This window comes from Carex rostrata, chromosome 16 (assembly GCF_964058835.1).
Source record: "Carex rostrata chromosome 16, lpCarRost1.2, whole genome shotgun sequence".
Classification (NCBI taxonomy): Eukaryota; Viridiplantae; Streptophyta; class Magnoliopsida; order Poales; family Cyperaceae; genus Carex; species Carex rostrata.
The window spans coordinates 4,334,537-4,355,690 of record NC_135933.1 but is presented as its reverse complement, the minus strand read 5'-3'; the positions used below and the strand labels follow the sequence as shown (position 1 = coordinate 4,355,690).

Below are 21,154 nucleotides of genomic sequence, written 5' to 3'. Positions count from 1 at the left end.
AAATATGCTAAAAAAGGTAAAATACACTCAAATAGGTCCATAAATATGCTAAAATAAGTTAAAATATGATAAAATTTGCTAATTACGCTTTATTGCACAAAATTAGGCTTAAATATGATAATTAGAACTAACTTTGGTACCTTAATTAACACTAATTACAAATAATTTTGGTACCAAAATTAACACTAATTACCACTAATTTTGGTACCTTAATTAACCATAATTACAACTAATTAACACTAATTCAAACTAACTAAATATAATTAACACTAATTACAACTACATTAGACTAATTTTAACACCTTACTAACTAAACTGGACTATTTTATAACTATTTTAACCATGAATGAAATTTGAAAAAAAATATAGAGACTTACTTACAAATATGGAGAGGAGAATAAATTCTAGAGAAAGAGAGGAAGTGAGGAGAGAGAAAATGAAATTTGAGAGAACGATTTTTGAAACTTTCGGCCAGCCCTCCACCTCTTTATATAGACCTCAAACTGCTAGATTTTTTTTGTGATTTAGAATGAAAATTTCAAAAAGCTAGATAATCCTGCAGAATTCTAAACTGCAAAAAAGTTCTAGGATTTGAATATTTAAAAGCAAAAAAGCTGAATATTGGATATAATTGAATATTTACATTATAAGTTGGATATTAATAAAAATATCGGCTTGTTCCGGTACTAGATTTACAATTACAATATCGATAAATATTTACCATGTTTTAATCTTTTTGAAATACTGTCCATGTTGCTGGTACTTTTTTATTGCCAACATTAATTACCCGTTTACACAATTAAAAGCGAAAGAGAGCGCGAAAAGGATATAATAGTTGTCAATTGAATTACTCATCCAAGAGATGATGAATAATACCATATAGTTTTATTTATTCCTCATGTATATTTATTAATAATATTAGGGCGTGTTCAGAATTTACTGTTTACGTGAGAATTTTTTTTTTTTCACTCAAACTGATTTTTTCTCTCTACATATGAACAGTAAAAATTAGTTCAAAAATTTTGCAATCTCATTCTCATTTCTATTTCTCTCCGTCGGCCGAACACGCCCTTGCTATATTGATTCATAAGAGTGCAAATCCTTTGAAATATCTCAACTTTTGCGTGACCGACATGTCCGGTGCCTATTCGGGGGGTGATGTAAGGGTTAGTATTATGTGTGCTTTGAGATTTGTGCATAACGTATTTAAACGGTTGGGATTTTTCATAAAGTTACGCAAAGTTTGAGATATCTCTGAGGATCCAGTCTTCCTTGTTTTTTTGGGTTTTTTTTTGCTACTTTTCGTTAAATTGCTAGCAGAGAGCCTCTTCTTCCGTATCTCATTCTTTTTATTCACAAAATTCCAAGTTTATTTGTTATATCCAAAAACACATCGAAATAAGAAGTCAGGATCGTACATTGCCATCCAATATCAATTGTTTATGCAAGATATATTTGATCGATGTAGGAGTTATGTTATGATCTAATTTTTATATGAGAAGTAGTGTGGGAAAAATGGCACAGCGAAGCCGGCTCTGTCAAGGAACGGCATGACTACGGCACGTGTTACTATTTTGTGCTGTGGCTATTCCTTGACATTTTGGTCACAGCACGGCACGTAATCACGCGAGTCAGGTGTAATTAGGACCGTTAGGTCTTAATCAAATGGTGAATCATGAAAAAACTAACTTAAATTATGAAAAAAATAGTTAAATGTGAGAAACGTAACCAATTACGTTTAGACACGGCACGTGAATAGTCACGGGACCATTCGTGTGCCGTGACCACCCCTTGACATTTTGATCACGACACGAGTCACTGTTCATTTGATCATGGCATGGCACGGCACGAGACCAAAGTCACGGCGTGTTAGTCACGGCACGTTTTTTCCACTTTAATGAGGAGGGTTCCAATACTTCATATTTTGTATCTTTATTTTTAAAGTCTAAATTGTCGATCCGAACCATTCAACATGATATTTATACTAAAATATGCTTGAGAATGAAATTTTATAATTTTTGAAATTTTTTTATTATTTTTTAAGATAGATACAAAATCACTGTTTTTTTACCGTTCAAAATACAGTCATTTTCCACCTATCCTAAAAATTAGTAAAAAAATTTCAAAAATTATAAAGTTTCATCCTAGCTTTTAGTATGGACATTATGTTGAACGGTTTGGATCGATGATTTAGACTTTGAAAATAAAAATATAAAATATGAGGCATGACGAGATATGAAAGACATGATGCATTGGAAATTTGAAACCCTCCTCTTTTTATATATGGTTGGTCATATTTTACTTTTAGTGGTAATGTTTTCGATAACTGATTTTTGTTAAAAAAAATATATTATATATGTAGATATAATTATTACATACGTGTTGTGTGATTTTGTATGCGACAATGATGGATAATATTTGATTTACCTCATAATAATGATCTAATATGTTTAATTGTGTAATGAGTAACTGTTTTATTTTTGAGGAGGGTTCAAATGTACTCAAATTTTTGTGCACCCAAATGCATCATATCTTTCAAATTCTTTTTTTCTATTTTGAAAGTCCAAAGAGTCAATCCGAACCGTTAGATGCGATCTACATATTAAGATGTGCTTGGAGAACAAATTTTACATTTTTTGAAATTTTTTTACTATTTATTAAGCTACTTTGAAAATAGCTGATTTTACATTTTCTGGACCATTGGATCAGCGATTTTCAAAGTGGCTTAATAAATAGTAAAAAAATTTCAAAAAATGTAAAATTTGGTCTCCAAGCACATCTTAATATGTAGATCGCATCTAACGGTTCGGATTGACTATTCAGACTTTGAAAACGGAGAAAAAAGATAGGGTGCATTTGGGTGCACAAAAATTTGGGTGCATTTGAACCCTCCTCTTTATTTTTTCATTTTTAATAAAGATAAAATGAGAATTTTGAACCTAAAAGAATGATGATTTGAGAATGATTGAAAATAAAATGAAGAATTGAACAAATATATCAGTTATTATAAATTTTAGAAGAAAATATATGAAATTTTTAAAAGATATATCTGTAATTGTTCATTTTTAAAATATGAGAAACAGTACACAAAACATGAAAATAAAAACAAATCTCTAGATTTCATTCCAGTCACTTTCCGTCCCCAGCTGTTTCTAACACGGAGATAAACACTGCCATTATTTCTGTAGTCCCGCGTTGCGACTCCCTGCCATCTGCTCCCACAACATATAAATACTCACTTCCTTTCACTTAGAAACTCAAAACACCAACGGTTTACAGTTGTCACTCTAAAACTCCACTCATCTCTATTAATTAATTCGCTCTTTCAATTCTCAAATGGAATCCTCTTCTAGCAACGCACCAGACTACATGACCGTATGGTCAGCGCCTCCAAAGAAGCCGTCAGGACGCACCAAGTATCAGAAACAAGGCATCCCGTCTACAGAGGAGTTCGGCGCCGAGGGTCTTTAAACCGGTGGGTCTGCGAGGTCAGAAACCCTAATAATAAATCTAGAATCTGGCTCGGTACTTACCCGACTGCTGAGAGGGCGGCTCGGGCGCATGATGTTGCAGTGATGGCGCTGCGGGGCCGCGCTGCTTGCCTAAATTTTGCCGACTCAGCATGTCTGATCAGCATCCCTCCTTCATTCTCCAGTGTGCAAGAGATGAAGCAGGCAGCTGCCGAGGTTGCCGAGACACTCCATTCAAGGGATTCATCATGCTCCGCTGATAATGTCTCTGTGTCTACATCATCGGTTAAGATGGCAGAGAAGAAGGAAGTGGATTCATTGTTGATGCTTGAATCTACCATCAATTCCGTTGCCTATGATCAAATGGAATTTAATTGTGATGGAAATGGAGATATGAATTTGGGACTGTACTATGCGAGCTTGGCTGAGGGACTGATGATGGAGCCTCCTGTTGAGGGGTTGAGCAATTTGGATGATGATAATGAATGGGGTGAGGCCGTGCCTCTGTGGAATTGGTGAAGGTTTAGGAACATATTTGGATAGTTTTCATAGACATTTCAACCGTCTCTGGTTTGACTTAATTGGTAGATTGGTGCCTATTTAAAACAGATAATGGAATAACTCCATTGTTATTAGTAAAAATGGAAATTTTAATCCTTCTATTCGTTTTTCTATTTTATGGTTACTTCCATGTGAGGACTGTGATTCAAGTATTTTTTTTTTTTTTTTTCTTTCAAATCACTGTTTGTATAAACCGATTGATTGCTAGAAAGTAGAAACCTTAAAGTCTTATTTTTACGAGGATGGTTCAAATGCCTTCATTTTTTGTGCCTCCATCATGTCTCTATTTTTTAAAATTTTAATTACTCGAGATTTAAAACTTAAAAGTCAAAATAAAACCGTTAGATGTGATCAATGTTATTTTCTCTGTGTGCTCATAAAAAATTATCACATTTCAATTTTGTTTTTATGTGAATCAATAAGTTTAAAAATCAACGTCTAGAAATCATCCAAATTAGTGTATTTTTTACAAGCTCTTGATGACAATCAAAATAAAATTGAAATGTCATAATTTTTTACATGTGCATAGATAAAATGATGTAATATCATATCCAACGGTTTTATTTTGATTTTTAAGTTTTAAATTTTGAATTATTAAAGTTTTAAAAAATAAAGACATGATGGAGACACAAAAAATAGAGGCATTTGAACTCTCCTCTATTTTTATATATGCATTCTTGTTCCGGTGCTAGATTTACAATTATAAGTAGAAGAAAAATATAACCAAGTTTTAAAGTTCTTGGAAATAATATCCATGTTACTTTTATTCTTGCCAACAAAAGCTGTATCTGATGACGAGCTACGCTGATATCCACATATCCTTCGCGAGAGAGAAGAATATTTCAGAGTGTGAGTGTGAGTGTTGCGGCTTTGTGATCCAAGGGAAACAGTTGGCGTGGGAAATTACCTTATTAATACCTCTACTGGTACCGGATATTTTTCTATTTATGTATTTTTAGTCTGTTCGTGACTCGCAAGTGGGGCGCTATCCTTTTCTAAGCATGGGTGCAGCATGTGGGCCCGCAGTCTTTTCTATCAGCATCTGGTTTCCATTCATCGTTTGAACAAAAATTACGGTATAGACTGTACAACATCGCTTAAACTCGTAAGTCGTAGCTCGCTCATAACTCGCTTACTAAGTGCTCGTTTTAACTCGTTTATTTACAACTCGAGTCAGTTTCAACTCAAATTGGCTAATTCTTTTAATAAATTAGCTAAGTTTTAGTATATCTCAATTCGAGTTACATAAAAATTCATCACAATAAATCTCATTTCCTTCTAAATGACTTCTAAGTTGTTTGAATTTTTTTATTTTCTTAGTTGTCTTATTATTTATGTTTAAATTGTTTGTGTTTTTAGATAAACTCTTATTTGTTTGTGCTTAGATAAACTATTACAAGTATATAACTATAACTAAGAAAATTGACTAGTCAAATGAGTAATAATTATAAATGAGTTGTGAGCCAACTTGAGTTAGTAATGAGCACTCGAGTTGGTTTTACAGCTCGTTATTGTTAACCTAACTCGAGTTAACTCGCTCATTTACTAAATGAGCTAAGCACGAGTTGGAGGTAACTCGCTCGAACTCACTCGAACTCGTCTCATTTACTATAGAAATTAGACATTCTTAGACTCCATATCTCTCTTGAAAATGATGACAAAGATATGTTATAACTGATCCGTCTTGTCAAGTCAGTGACATCTATACAGTTTCTATTGTTGTTGTTGATAGTGCTTAGTGGTATCTATTGGTGTGTTTGGAGAACACAAAATGCTATCTGTTTTGATAATACTTATTTACCTACAATTATAAATATGCTTTTGCTTATATGCTCTTTGCTAGATTATTGTCGCGCTCCTTTTTTTTACTAAGACTTTTAGTGACTGGCAACGGCACCGATCGCTAAAACAATTGATCGCCTGATTTTTGATGACTTTTTCTTTTTGAAAAAAAATGGGTATCATCGACCGGTGACCGCACCGGTCGCTGATACCCTTTTTTTGTTGTAGTGTCTGGTCCGAATATCCTCAACGGTATTGCCTCTTCATAGTAGGGGTGTCAATGGGTACGATACTGATAGGATGGAAGCATTTTCATACTCATACACATTAAGAATGACCTTATCCATACCATATCCTTATCCACTAATAATTGACTTTATCCTACCCTATTTTTACCTGTTAAAATTATTGGGTAATAAAACGGTAGCGTGTGAATAATGAATAATACTAGTATAATAATTAGTTTTATTATATTTTACAAATAAAACATAAAAATTCATTTATCTCGCACATATGCAATGACATTATTAATAAAAAAACAAAAAAAAAACAAATTTGCAATCAATTTCAACTAAATTATATTTTTTATAAAACAAGAGAATTCAAAAATAAGAATATATCTTCCGACAAATTATATTATTTAATTAAAGAACAAGACATGCAAATAAAAGTAATATGTTTAATATTTTTTTTGCAACAAAAATAATACACTAAATAACAAAAGTACTCACTAATTAATTATTGCTCAAACATTATCAAATAGGGTAATGGATGCGAAATAGCCTTTACCTATATCCTTACACGTAGTTAACAAAAAAAAAATCCTTATTCATACCCATACTTAATAAACTAAAAAAAAAAATTATCCATATCCACCTTATCGGATAGGATACGGATCGGGTAAGTCAAGAACAAGCAGGTAAATATGCTATTATAAATAAATATGTTATTATAAACTGTACAGTAGACAATTCTAAAAACCAAAACAAATATCTAGATTTCAATTATCTCAAAAAATATCTAGTTTCCCGTCCCCAGCTGTTTGTCCCACGGAGATAGACGCTGTCATTATTTCTGTAATCCCGCCTTGCTTGCGACTTCCTGATCTGTGCTCCCCCCAACCTATAAATACTACCGTTTTCCATTCAATTGCAAACTCAAATTAAACACCAACAGTTGTCACTCTAAACTCCATTCGTACTATCCCTCTATTAATTGGCTCTTTCAATTCTCAAATGGAATCCCTTTCTAGCAAGGAACCAGACTACATGACCGTTTGGTCAGCACCTCCCAAGAAGCCGTCTGGACGCACCAAATATATAGAAACAAGGCATCCCGTCTACAGAGGAGTTCGACGTCGAGGTACCATGAATCGGTGGGTCTGCGAGCTCAGAAACCCCAATAATAAATTGAGAATCTGGCTTGGTACTTACCCGACTGCTGAGATGGCTGCTCGGGCGCATGATGTGGCAGTGATGGCGCTGCGGGGCCGCTCTGCTTGCCTAAATTTTGCTGACTCAGAATGGCTGATCAGCATCCCTCCTTCCTTCTCCAGTGTGCAAGAGATGAAGCAGGCAGCTGCCGAGGTAGCTGAGGCCCTCCATTCCAGGGATTCCTCATACCCAGCTGAGTATGTCTCTGTTTCTACATCATCAGCTGAGATGGTAGAGGAGAAGAAAGTGGCTTCCTCACGGATGCCTGAACTTACCATCAATTCGGTTGCCTATAATCAAATGGAATTTAATTGGGATGGAAATGGAGATATGAATTTGGGACTGTACTATGCGAGCTTGGCCGAGGGGCTGATGATGGAGCCTCCTGTTGAGTGGTTAAGTAATTTGGATGATGATAATGAATGGGGAGGGGCCGTGTCTCTGTGGAATTGAGTAAGGTTTTAGTCTTTTAGAACAATTTTGAATAGTTTTGAGAGACATTTCAATATGCTCTGTTTTTAGTTGATGCCTACTTAGCACTGGGAATAGAATAGTTCCTTTGTTATTAGAGAACACGGAAATTTTGATTCTTTTATTCGTTTGTTTGTTATTTAAAATGGAGTAGTGAATAATTGTTATAGTTGGCTCCATTTGGGACTGTGATGTAAGTATTCGTTTTCAAATCATTGTTGTGTATATAAACGATTGATTGCTTTTTTTTTTTTGGAGAAATAATTAGGGTCAAGCCCCTATTTTAATTTGTTAACCGCAATTAATAAAACCTCTGAAAAAATAAAATAAATTAAATTAAATTAAAATGAAATAAAATGAAACTGGTACAGTCTGGTAAACACTAGAGCTGAGGGTCCAAAGTCAAAACAAGAAAGTTTTAGAAATCCAGAAGAAAACAAAAAGGAAACCTATAAAAATCTATAAGAAAAAATAAGAAAACATCATTCAATTAATGATCTGCCATTGTGAGTGAACTTTTCAACGAGCGCCACTTCGTGCTTGCTTTGTCCCCTGAAAATTCTATTACGACGCTCCCTCTAAATCACAAATTGTGGAGTGAACAGTATCTCCTTTGCTGCCTTGCTCATGCCTTCATCGACAATCAATTTAATAAAATCTTGTTGTGTATTAGATGCCCATGCATTTCTCAAAGAGAATATGTTACATTTAAATTCCATGTCATATATTGTCAGTGTTACCCGACATAAGTAACACATAGTAACCAAGGTGAAACCTCTCCTTTTCAGATTTTCTGCTGAAAGAATTATGTGCAAGGTCAGTAGCCCTGCAAAAACCTTGAAACGTGGAGGTGAATTTAGCTTCCAAATTCTTGATAGAACACATTTAATTCTAGGCCCATTCTTTAGAGTGAAATAAGTTGACTTTACCGAGAAAGCCCCAGAAGACTGTCCCCTCCATAATGATTCATCGTCCTGATTGGGTCTGAGTGAAATGAGGTTCGCATGGTGAAGTTCCTGTTGCAGAACATTAAGTTCCCTTTGTGGTTGAGCTGATAACAGTACCGATCAGAAGATGTCAGAGAGAATAAAGTGTTGAGAAACGTGCTTTCAAAAATCCCCTGACCCAAACGATTGATTGCTGGAAACCTTAAGGGCTTGTTCGGCCGACAAATGATAATGAGCGTGGGCACAGAGATTGAACTGAAAAGCACTGTTTTTGTAAGAAAATAAAAATTCAGACGTGAACAGTGATTCGCCCGAACAGGTCCTAAAAGTATTATCTGATAATTCTTGTTCCGGTACTAAATTTACAATTACAAGAAGAAATATGCAATGATGGTTTGATCTTACTGTTACTTTTATTCTTGCCAACAAAGGCTATCTCACAGGCATCACTGATATCCGCAGATGAATCCTTCGCGAGGGAGGAAAATATTCGAGAGAGACTATTGCACGGAAATGCAGACGTCAGCGTTGATGGTGAAGTGATTGTGAGTGCTGCTGCTATGGGGTCCAAGAGAAACAGTCGGCGTGGGAAGTTACCTTATTAATTAATGCCTCTCCTACCCCTGGTACCGGATATTTTCCAATTTATGTATTTTTTGTCTGTGGTGACTCAGTAATTGGGGCGCTACCCTTTTCTGAGCTTGTGTGCGACATGAGGGCCCGATGTCTTCTCTATCGCGCAGCTGTACTTCCCATTCACAGCCACACAGTTTAGATTTTGGTTGCTCTCAAGTAGATAGGGACTCCGCATCTTTCCTGAAAATAATGACAAGTTGACAACGACATGTATAACTATTTTAGCCCTTCAATTTAACTTAACGGTTTAAATTCAATTTCTTATACTATTTAAATATCAGCACTAATCTTAATCAATATCTTAAATTCGATCTTAAATATACATATGTTAGCCAATCTGATCTAAAATGTACATAAAAATTGTATGCGAAATATGAGATATAACACATACTAATAATGTGTCCAAATAATTGCTCTAAATAAAATCCAAAAACTTGGTAAATAAATGTTTTAGAGAATTTTAGTACAAAATAAAACGCAACATACTAGTATATTATTATAAATTTATTGAATAATAAAGTAAGAGTTTAATGGTATATTTATGATGTCATTGAAATTTTGAAAAACTAAATATACGACCAGTTAGATAACATATAAATGCGTGCATATTATTAAAAAATAATAATATATAAGCTGCGTAAAACATATATACATTATATCGTATTTAAAATACTAGTTTGAATAAGACAACTTATATTGTAATAACCAAAGTAGGACTGGGCAAAAAAGCTCGAACTCGTAACTCGCTCATTTACAGCTCGTTTAACTCGGCTCATTTATAATTTAAGTTGTCCAACTCGTTTAATAAATGAGCTGAGTTCGAGTTGGCCCCAACTCGTTCATTTATAACTCGAGTTACATAAAGTTACACAGTATTAGTCACAATAAATTTCAAAATAATTAAACCCGAATATCTAAACTGTTATTTGTGCTTTGAGATTCGTGTAAAATATGTTTGAACTTGTGTTGTAACACTATCACTAATTAAACGAGTTATGAGCCAACTCGAGTTGATAACGAGCTGAGTTCGAGTTGGCTCTACAACTCGTTATTATCATCTCAAATCGAGTTGGCTTGCTCGTTTATTAAACGAGCCGAGTTCGAGTTGAGAATAACTCGCTCAAACTCGGCTCATTTACAGCCCTAAACCAAAGGCAAATACACACGGATTACAACAATTGTGTAGAGAAACGGTTACACAGCAATCAATATAGTTCAAACAAAAACAGCGGTCCAAACGAAAAAAAAAAACAAAAAGACAAAAAAAAGCAACAACTGTGAGCGAACCGCCGCAGGCTAACAATTATAAACTAACGCCCACTCCGTACAAATGTTGAAATTGAGAGCAACACCCCGGACCTACCAGACATTATAAACTAACGCTCCCACGAATGTTGAAATTGAGAGCAACACTCCGGACCTGAAGGAAGAATAAACAAATTAGAATAAAAAAAAAAATATCAGGATCCCAGTCACTTTCCCGTGCCAGCTGTTTTATATCGTACCCTTTATTTCTCTAATCCAGCGTCGCAACGGAAATAAATCTGCTACGATCCTAAGAGATTGTAGGGTCCTACGAGGCTACGATTCTAAATCTAACCTTTTCATTTTTTTTTTGAATTGTATAAAATCTCTATAAAAATTGTTTTAATGCACGAATCTCAGAAAAATGAAATGTTGGATTTAGAATCGTAGGAACCTACAATCCCCTTAGGATCGTAGCAGATTTATTTCCGCGTCGCGACTCCCTTCTCTCTGTTCCCCACAACCTATAAATAAGCACCGACAGCTCACACCCTAAAATCTACTCATACTCTCCTTACTCTGCTTTATAATTCGCTCTTTCAATTCTCAAATGGAATCCTCATCTAGAAAGGAAATGAAGCAGGAAGCTGTTGAGGTGGCCAAGGCACTCCATTCAAGGGATTCATCATACCCGGCCGAGAATGATTCTGTTTTAACATCATTGATTGAGATAGTAAAGGAGAAGGAAGTGGATTTGTCGCTGAGGCCTGAATCTACCAACGGTTCGGTTGCCTATGATGAAGTGGAATTTAATTGGGATGGAAATGGAGATATGAATTTGGGACTGTACTACGCGAGCTTGGCTGAGGGGCTGATGATGCAGCCTCCTGTTGAGTGGTTAAGCAATATGGATGATGATAATGAATGGGGTGGGGCCGTGTCTCTGTGGAATTGAATTGGAGGAAGGTTTATGAACATTTTTGAGTAGTTTTGATAGATATTTTCAACATGCTCTGTTTTAACTTAATGCCTCCTTAGAACAGAGAATACAATAATTCCAATTTATTGGTGAAAACTTGGGGGTGAATGATACCCTTCTTAACCGTTTATTCTACTCATTCCGTATTCAATAAAACGAGTATATATATGTTTTTTTCTCGTTAACCTATCGAGTATGAGTATGGATAAGAATTTTTATCCGTTAGTTAAACAGGTAAGAGTACGATTATAATATTATTTCGTACTGTTATCTTAAAGGATAATTATATAAAATAAAAAATGTTAATCATATTATTATTATTATTTACATATTATTATTATTTATTTAAATAATTGAATTCGTCTAAAGAGATATTGGTATTTTAAATTTTAGTTGTATTTTATTGCATATTTATTTTTGTTTTTTTTTATCAATAATGTGATTGCATATGTCTGAAATGAATGAGTTTTAATATTCTATTTGTCAAATGTAATGAAATTAATTATTATAATAGTATTATTTCTTATTCATCTGCTACCATTTTGTTACCCAATAATTTTAACGGGTAATGCTAGAATAAGGTATGAGTAACAATTCTTAGTGAGTATGGATACTTATTGACATCTCTATGAAAACTGATATGTTCATATTTTTAATAGTTTTTATTGAATGACATAGTCAAACTTTAATTTTATATGTCTAATCACATAAAAATTTAAAAAACTAAATTGGTTGCATATTATTATAAGAGATAAATACGGTATTATTCATATAAATATGTGCAGATAAATTAAAAGAACAAATATATATTGAATGCATAAACAATATTTATATCATATTTTAGTAGTTAATTTATTTCTTCAATGTCAGGTGGCTCAACAAGTATGGTTCTGACTTGGTAGAAGTCAACACTACATGCATGCCTGGAGGGATTGGAAAGATATTTTCCAATTCTCATTCACCTTATCCAAATCTGACCAAGCCAAGCTGAATTTCTTTTAGTGTTTAGTGCTGTGTGCTGGATTTTATGGAAACATAGGAATGATTGTTGTTTTAATGGTAGTTCCTGTAAAACTACTAGATCTCTTATATTACTAATTAAAAATATTGTTTTGTACTGGACAGGGGGAACTAAAAAGAAGGCTCAGATGGCAGCTGAAGACTGGATGCCCATCATTGAAGATGCTATTTCCTTGGCATGCATTCCCCCTGGAAGGGAGCTGGTGGTGTATCAGGAGCCACCCTGTGTTCCTAACAGTGATATATGAGACCTTATGATTCCTACTTACTTTTTGTTATTAGTAGCAAATTTAGTCCATTGTGTTGCGGCTTAGTTATCTCAAACTTAAACTATTTCTGGTGTTTAGCTAATTCTGTATGCTGGCTTATCTGTTGCCAGCTAGACTGCTCACCTTTTTATTTTTTTTGATGTCAGCAGCATTCAAGATATAAAACTGATGAGCTGAAACAAAATAATGCCTAACTTGTAATTAACTGTTCCTTTAATGGAATGGGCTTTTTAGCCTCTTTTTAAAAAAAATATTTTAGTAGTTAATACTGATAAAAACACTATTTTTATTATGATATCCAAATCCACAATTATTTCAACAATTGAGAAGACAGACGGTCGTAGTACAAGTGTATCAGATCATCACTAGTTCAAAAGAAACGATAATAAAAAATCAGCACGGTGAAAAGTTGTAAACTTGTAATCAAGCTCTTGAGAGGTATAAAGAAAAATGTAACTTTTTTTTGTGCCACTGCATTAAGTTTGTGGCTCCTTGACTTTTATATATATACCTAAAAAAATTTGCATTTTTTTTCTAAAATCTTCAGTTCCATTTTTTTTTTTCTAAATTCTACAATAACATATTTATTCTAGCAATTAAAACAACTCAACACATTTACCGAATATAATTTCAATATATATAAAATATATCAAAAATTCAGATTAACTATATTTGATATAATTGAAACTATAATTAAACATGTAATTCATGAATTGTAGATCAATTATGTTCCTTCTCTGTCTTTTTTGTCTTAAAGAGCTCATCTTCTCTTAATCACTTGTGCCTTTTACTTCATTCTCATTTTTGTCTCCGTTTCTTCTAATCACTTATCGGCTTATCGAAAATGGTACTGGATGAAGAACCTTCGAGACCTAAATAGGAGCTTTGGGTGGAATCACCCACAATTGAGCAAGCTCCTCAAATTATAACCAGTCTTACTTTTTCTCTAGATTATCTCCAGAGCTCATCTTCTTTAGATCACTTATGCCTTTTACTTAACTACAATAGCTTCAGCCTCCACATCTTCTAATCACTTGTCGACTTAATGAAGATGACATTGGAGGAAGAGGCCTCGAAAACTAAATAGGAGCTCAATGTGGAATCACCAATAATTGATCAAGCTAGCTCCTCAAATTATGATCCAGCCTTCCCTTTTCTTTTCTTTTTTCTTTTGCTACTTATTACGCCAAATTGCTAGGAGAGCCTCTTCTTTAGGGGTGAAAACGGAACGGATACAGAGCAGATAATGGTAAAATTATATTCATATTTTATTTTCTAATTTTCGGATACGGATACGGAACGAATATCAGATGAATACGGATCAAATCGGATATTTACTAAAATAATATTAAAAAATAACATTAATATTTTCACATCATTGCATATTAATTTTGTTGTATGTCAATGTGTCATGCAATAATATTTACTAATATAGTTACAACTTTACTAATATTGATCGCGAAATTAGTAAGCGGTTCAATTAATCAAACTTTCCATATAAATATAGAGATCGATTGATAAAACTTTCTTATTTAAAAATTTAATGAATTTTTTTGTTCATTATGTTATAATTGGTAATTAATATTTTTATTTATCCAAAAAAACGTCCTTTGTTTTGGATAATCCTAAAAACATGTCGGGTCCTAAATCTCATCTTCTCACAGATCTCCATCCAACCACATTATTTAACTATAGCTATTTTATAATTTTGATTTATAACTAATCTATTTTAATATTATTTATAGTTATTATTTTCATTGATTTTTTTATTTTATGAAAATATGACATTTTGTATAAAATTTGTTTTTTCTTTTATAATATGTCTATGTTACAACTCACAAGCAAAATACCAGTAACTTTTTATTTAAGTAAGAGTTATAGCATGATCTAATTCTTATATACGTTTGTGTGATTTTGTATGCCACAATGAAGGACAATGTATGATTTATCTAATTATATAGATCTAACACTACTAGAATTTACCAGTGTTATTAAAACCGGACCGGACCGGTTGATTCAACCAAAAAAATCGGAACCGGACACTTGTCATGTTCGGTTCTTCATAAATATCACATCAGTTAATGAACCGTTCAAAAGGGGTTTAACCGGCCGGTTTTATTAAAAAAATGCTAAATCAAACGGACCCAAATTCCCGGTTCAAAACAATTTCGCTTAAGTTTTTCATTTACTCTATTTGGTATATTCATATTTAAACGTGGCTCACATAAGACTACTTATAAACTCTTTCCACAGCTCACGTGCACCAAGCTTAGATGAACGAAGGGGTCTTCTATGCCATCTAAAAACACAAAAACAAAAGAGAAGCATGCCCGACAGAGAAGAAAGCAAAACCAACAACAAAGATGGGAAAGGACAAAACTGACTTTCTTAAGACAGTTCCTTGCAGCCACCAAATATACATACACAAGTACCTGCACGACAACACAAGTACTCCCGGTCATTGTTATTTGATACCGGGTCGAGCAAGTAGGTAGCATTCTGTCTTGGGATAATAACAAGAAGCCTCTAACGTTCCCTACAATTTAAGTAATAAAATAATATTTTTATCCTATTAAGAATAGAAAATAAACATGAGTATAATTAGCAGCTTACCCATCTTTGTGGCATGGTAAGAATACAAGATTCTTATTCTGCAACTTTAGCAAGGAATCGGTCAAGTACGAAAGAGAATGTTCACCGGTATATTTAATAGCTGTGTTGCTAAGCTGACTGGGGTTCAGGAAACCAATAGTTTCATTATTTTGGGCACCATTAGGAATTAGTTTTGTGCAATACCTGAAAACAATTAGTGTCAGAATGAAATAAAGGAGTTGATTGTAAAAATAATAGATCTGTTTATAATAATAAATACTTACATCGTCCAGACTTGAATAATAGAGATGACAATGTCATTGAAAGTCATAAAATCATGAAGATCTTTGAAATTCACTGTTATCTGAAAGCTCTCATCCCGTAAAGCTTCCGGCCCGATAGAGAGGCGGAAGGCTCCTCTTTCGGATGGTGGCTAGGGGTGTTCAAACGGTCGGTTCGGTTAAAACCAAAATAAAATAGTCAAACCGGAAAAAAAATTGGTTTACAAAAATAAAACCGAACCGAACCGATTTATCTTATGAACCGATTAAAAACCGAACCAAACAAACCGAACTAAAATTTGGTTTGTTCGGTTTAACCGAAATAAGAAATTATTAATCACAAAAATAAATATCAATCACAGCTCATTCTAATGGCACGGCTGGTACAACACCTCATCCAAATCAAGAAAATTAAGCACAACGTGAGATGTGTTAAATTTGCAGAAACACGAGCAACACTTCCTTGAAGAAAAAAATAATTACATCAAACTTTATCACTCAAGTATCATTTTTTTGAACAAAGGCATAAATTGATGCACACTAATTTTTCAATAGCGAAATCAAATTTCATGGCAGACCCAATTAAAGCATGAATTGATTCACATTGATTTTGCAAATAAATAAGCTATAAAAAAAAAGATTTATTAAAACAATCAATTTTACAAGGAAAAGACAAGAGACACAAATGACTTGCGCCTTGAGTTAATTGCCCCAAGCAACGCAGTGGAAGGGAAAAAGGGATGGCCGGTTTTGCTTGCCTTTCTGTAGCTTCGTCTTTTGGCCGACCTTGGAGCTTATGTGAACAAGTAATAGAAGCGCAAAAGAGAATCTCTAGATCGGACTTGAAGAATCAGATCAGAGAAATAAAGGCTACAAGCCCTTGAGTCGCACGGTGAAAAGGCGTAAGAATTTGAAGTGAACACCAAAAATGTGAGAGAGAATGGGAGAAGTCTGCAAAGAGACAAGGAGAAGCAAGGTGAAGTCACGGCTTACGAGAAAGCTGAGAGTAGGTGAGGAAAAGAAAGAGGAAAGTAAACCACGAGAGGGCTGTGGTCTGTGGACCGCTGGGGAGCGGGACTAGGGTTTCGAGATTTTATGAAAAGATAGGTTCGGTCGGTTCGGTCCAGCCGAAGTTCAAAATTTTCAAACTGAACCAAACAACAGAAACCGAATTAAATCAAAAAATGAACCGAACCGATCCATTTAAACCGAAAAACCAAACCATTTAGTCCAAAGTTTTACGGTTCGGTTTAAAACCAAATAAACCGAACCATTTGAACACCCCTAATGGTGGCATCGCAAGATATCTGTTTATGTATATTTGAGATTTCCCTTTTAATAGTGAATACAGTAACAAGCAGTATATTATTAAGATTCAAGTGTTGGTCAATAGAATAAGCCAATGTATTTAATTGAGATACAAAAAAAAATGTACAAACATTGGGTCAAATAAAAACAGTGTATAATTAAGTTCTCTCTTTGAATGTCTCTTTTGTCGTCCTGCATAATTTTTTTTAAACATATTATGGGTGTTACTAATGCGAAAAATTAGCATAAAATCAAAGTTAGAAATAAAACCATACTTGAAGCAAATAATTTTTCTAAGCCTACCAACTTAACCTTGTGTTATCTCAACTCCCAAGAATATAGAAGCAACTGACATAGTGGCTTATGTCAATTCTAAGGTCATTTGCTTCTATTCTTTAGAGGGAAACATCTTAAAAGTTGTTGATAGCCCTTAATAATTTTGTATGACTTTCTCATAATCCTACTGGCGTACATGAAATTATTTTATATATAAGCTCATGAATACAACTCAAGTAAATAAAAGGATGGCATATATTATGGTACCATTGTTAATCTTAATCAGCAGCATTGCACTGAACTTCTCGCAAAACAACATACAAAAAAAAAAAACATAAATAAACTACATGAATCTTACAATGTCACAGAAGCAAAAGGACAAAATGGTATTACAACCTAATTTTACATGAATTAGCTACTAAACATTACATAAATACATAACAATTAGTACTCGGTGACCGAATTTTACTTGCAAATGTATAAATGTATAAATAAGGGCAGCAAAGATATTTATCTTCAAATAATCTGAATGAATATAAATACAAACAATCAATACTTATGGAATTAAGTAGATAAAATTTACAAATTGGATGCGACTGATGATCTAATGGATATGCTGATAAAATGAGATTGAGTTTTCTGCAACTGATAAACTGAGATTGAGTTTTCTACAACTGATAAACTGAGATTAAGCTCCCATGTGAACCATTTCTCCAGCTCAAGGTACACCTGCACCAAATTGCTGTAAATCAGAGCCAGAGCCATAACACTGATAAAAATATTTATGGCCAAAAATAATTAATAGTTATATTGACCATGTTGAGAAATAAAGGCCTCAGACCCGTGAGGGTATTTTCGTCATAGGCCCTTTTTAGGAAAAAATAAAGAGCTCACAGTTAAGGAGCTTCAATCTATTTATTCCTTTTTTAGGGACTGTACTGTTACCTTTTTGGGACTGTACCGTTAGGTTTTTTACCGTTATAACTCTGGCTATATAAGCCATGTACACAGTATCAGAAAATAGGATGATTCAATATTTCATCACATAAAAACTCTCTGATTTCAACTGTTAAAACCAACATGGTATCAGAGCAATTCTGATCCAAACCAAAGCTTCCGCAAACTCTCTTCAAGATCCCTCAACCAAGTAAAATTCAAAACAAGGCACTGTCAAAATGGCAGAGATCCTTCCAGATCCAAGGGAAACCACCACAATAATCAGGCATCAAGCCGATTTCAATTCATCTCAAAAATTAACCAATTACCCTTTGGATGGAAAAAACTATATACAATGGGCCAAAGCAGCCAGAGTTACTCTCAAAGCAAAAAGGTTGCTCGGGTATGTCAATGGCAGCAAAATAAGACCCACTCAAGGGGAGGATGATCAAGAAGAATGGGATGTGATAGATAGTCAAGCCATGACATTAATCACAAATTCAATCGATTCACAACTAACCACTTCTTTCTGGGCTTGCGAGACAGCCGCAGAGCTATGGCAAGCCATCGAGAAGCAGTTTAGTGATCCAACAAATCATTCTCAAATCTACCAACTAAAAACCGAAATCATTCAAATTACTCAAGAATCAAGAGACATACCAGAATTAATCGGACTTGTAACAGCCAAATACGAAGAACTCAAACTATACAGACCACCAACCACTGACCTCAATGTGCTCCGAGAACGAGAAGAGATGGATAAAATTTACACATTCCTGGCAGCCCTTGATTCAAGCTACGAAGCCGTGAGAGCTCAGATTCTCCTCTCCAAAGAGAAATTGTCATTTGATGATGTGACAGCCCGTATCCGGCAAGAGGCGACAAGGCGAGTTGCAATGAAGACCTCCGACTTGAACCCGAAGCCGGAGGCTCATGCCTTCTCAGCCCAGCACCTCATCGCCAAAGGAAAGGGTAAGGGGGAGACCGAGAGATGCTCGCACTGTAAGAGGGATGGCCATACTCAGGAAAGGTGCTGGATCCTTCATCCCCATCTCCGACCCAAGAGAACTGATCGGACTCAAGAGGCGGCGAAGAAGAAACCTTTCTTCAAAACCCTAGATCCGAAAGAGGGGGAGAGAAAGGGATTCGCCTCAGCGAAAGAAAAAGAAAGGGGAGAAGAGAGGGGCACCGACTCGCGGAATGAATCGGGTCGAAGTGAAGCAGATAGACTCGACCGACTCGAGTCTATGTTGTCTGCACTACTGGGCCAAAAAATGGGCCAAGGTCAATTTCCGTTTTTTCAAAACAGTAATATTAAAACCAGCCCAAGTTATAATCTGATTGGCCCAGAGATTAATTCAGAAAATTGTACAATTAGGTGTTTAACTATAGGACTTACAACCAAAAATGCACCACAAAATTGTACCAAATGGGTCCTTGATTCTGGTGCCACCGATCATATGACCGGGAATCGAAACTTGTTAAAAAATTATCGACCAATCAATAATGAACAATTTTTTACGGTTGCAAATAATGAAAAAATAAGAATTAGAGGATGGGGCATGGTTAGCATTTTTCCTAAAAAATTTCTTCAAGATGTTTTTTATGTTGAAAATTGCTCTGTAAACTTGTTATCTATTAGCAAGCTTGCTAATGAATTGAATTGTGAAATTATTTTTAAAGAAAAAAATGTTGTTTTTCAGGATCCATTCACCAAGGAGAAGATTGGTGAAGGTTTCTTAGAAAATGGATTATATTTTCTGAATAGCAACAAGTTTATTTTCAATACTAGGAAAAATGAAGATTTATGTGAACTTTGGCACAAGCGGGTGGGACACCCTTCCGACAAGATACTTAAACTAATGTTTAATTTTACTAATATTGATTGTAGCAAATGTGAAGTTTGTAAGCTTGCCAAGCATACAAAACTTCCTTTTTGTAACTCAAATTCTAAGAGTAATGAAATTTTTGAGCTAGTTCACTCCGATGTGTGGGGACCCGCTCCCGTAAATTCTTACAATAACTTTAGATATTATGTTATATTTATCGATGATTTTTCAAGAACAACTTGGATATATTTAATGAAAAATAAAAGTGAAGTTTTCTCTCACTTTCAAACATTTGTAAATTTTGTAGAAACTCAATTTAATAAGAAAATCAAAACTTTTAGAACGGACAATGGAACGGAATTTATAAATCAAAATTTCTTGGATTTTATAAAACAAAAAGGAATTATTCATCAAACTTCTTGTGTTTATACTCCTCAACAAAATGGTATTTCCGAGAGAAAAAACCGTCATCTACTTAAGATGACGAGAACACTTTTATTTCAAAATAATGTTCCAAAGATTTTTTGGTCGGAAGCGGTTCTCACCGCAACTTATCTAATAAATAGGTTGCCTAGTGTCATTCTAGATTTTAAATGCCCAATCGAGATACTTTATAATAAAAAACCAAATCTCGATCATTTGAAAGTCTTTGGTTGCATTTGCTTTGTGCATAAAAATAAAATAGATAAATTGGATTTTACCTCGACCAAAGCCTTTTTTGTTGGTTACTCTCTTGAAAAAAAGGGATTTAAATGCTATGATCCAAAAACAAGAAAACTCTACATCTCAAGAGATGTAACTTTCCTAGAAAATAAATCATTTTATGATAAAAGTGAAGAAAACCACTCTAATAAATTATTGTCAAATGAGTTTGTTATACCTTGTATTACTAATCCGGAAAGAAGAGAAATTCTTCTTGAAAATGTTGAGATAGGTAATCAGGAATCTGAAGAAGATGAGCAATCATCGGAAGAAACCGAGGAGAACGAGGATTATGGAGAAGTCCAAACGGAAGAAATACCGTTAAGAAGATCTAGTCGACAAACTCAACCTTCAACAAGATTGAGGGATTTCGTCACATATTCGGTACAATATCCCATACAAAACTATATTTCCTAT

The 21,154-nt window shown here is 34.3% G+C and overlaps 1 protein-coding gene and 1 pseudogene across 1 annotated transcript; both read left to right on the top strand.

Annotated features, from left to right (window-relative positions):
- Window positions 1–3,212: 3,212 nt before the first annotated feature.
- Window positions 3,213–4,222, top strand: LOC144567029 (dehydration-responsive element-binding protein 1A-like; annotated as a pseudogene).
- A 2,752-nt stretch (window positions 4,223–6,974) lies between these two features.
- On the top strand, window positions 6,975–7,972 carry LOC144567030 (dehydration-responsive element-binding protein 1A-like). The gene has a single exon (XM_078317054.1). It carries the CDS (start codon window positions 7,049–7,051, stop codon window positions 7,697–7,699), a length of 651 nt encoding a protein of 216 aa, XP_078173180.1. The 5' UTR covers window positions 6,975–7,048; the 3' UTR covers window positions 7,700–7,972.
- Window positions 7,973–21,154: the final 13,182 nt, after the last annotated feature.

Excerpts from the sequence above, each read along its gene's own strand:
- LOC144567030 (XM_078317054.1), top strand. The coding sequence starts at position 7,049 with ATGGAATCCCTTTCTAGCAAGGAACCAGACTACATGACCGTTTGGTCA.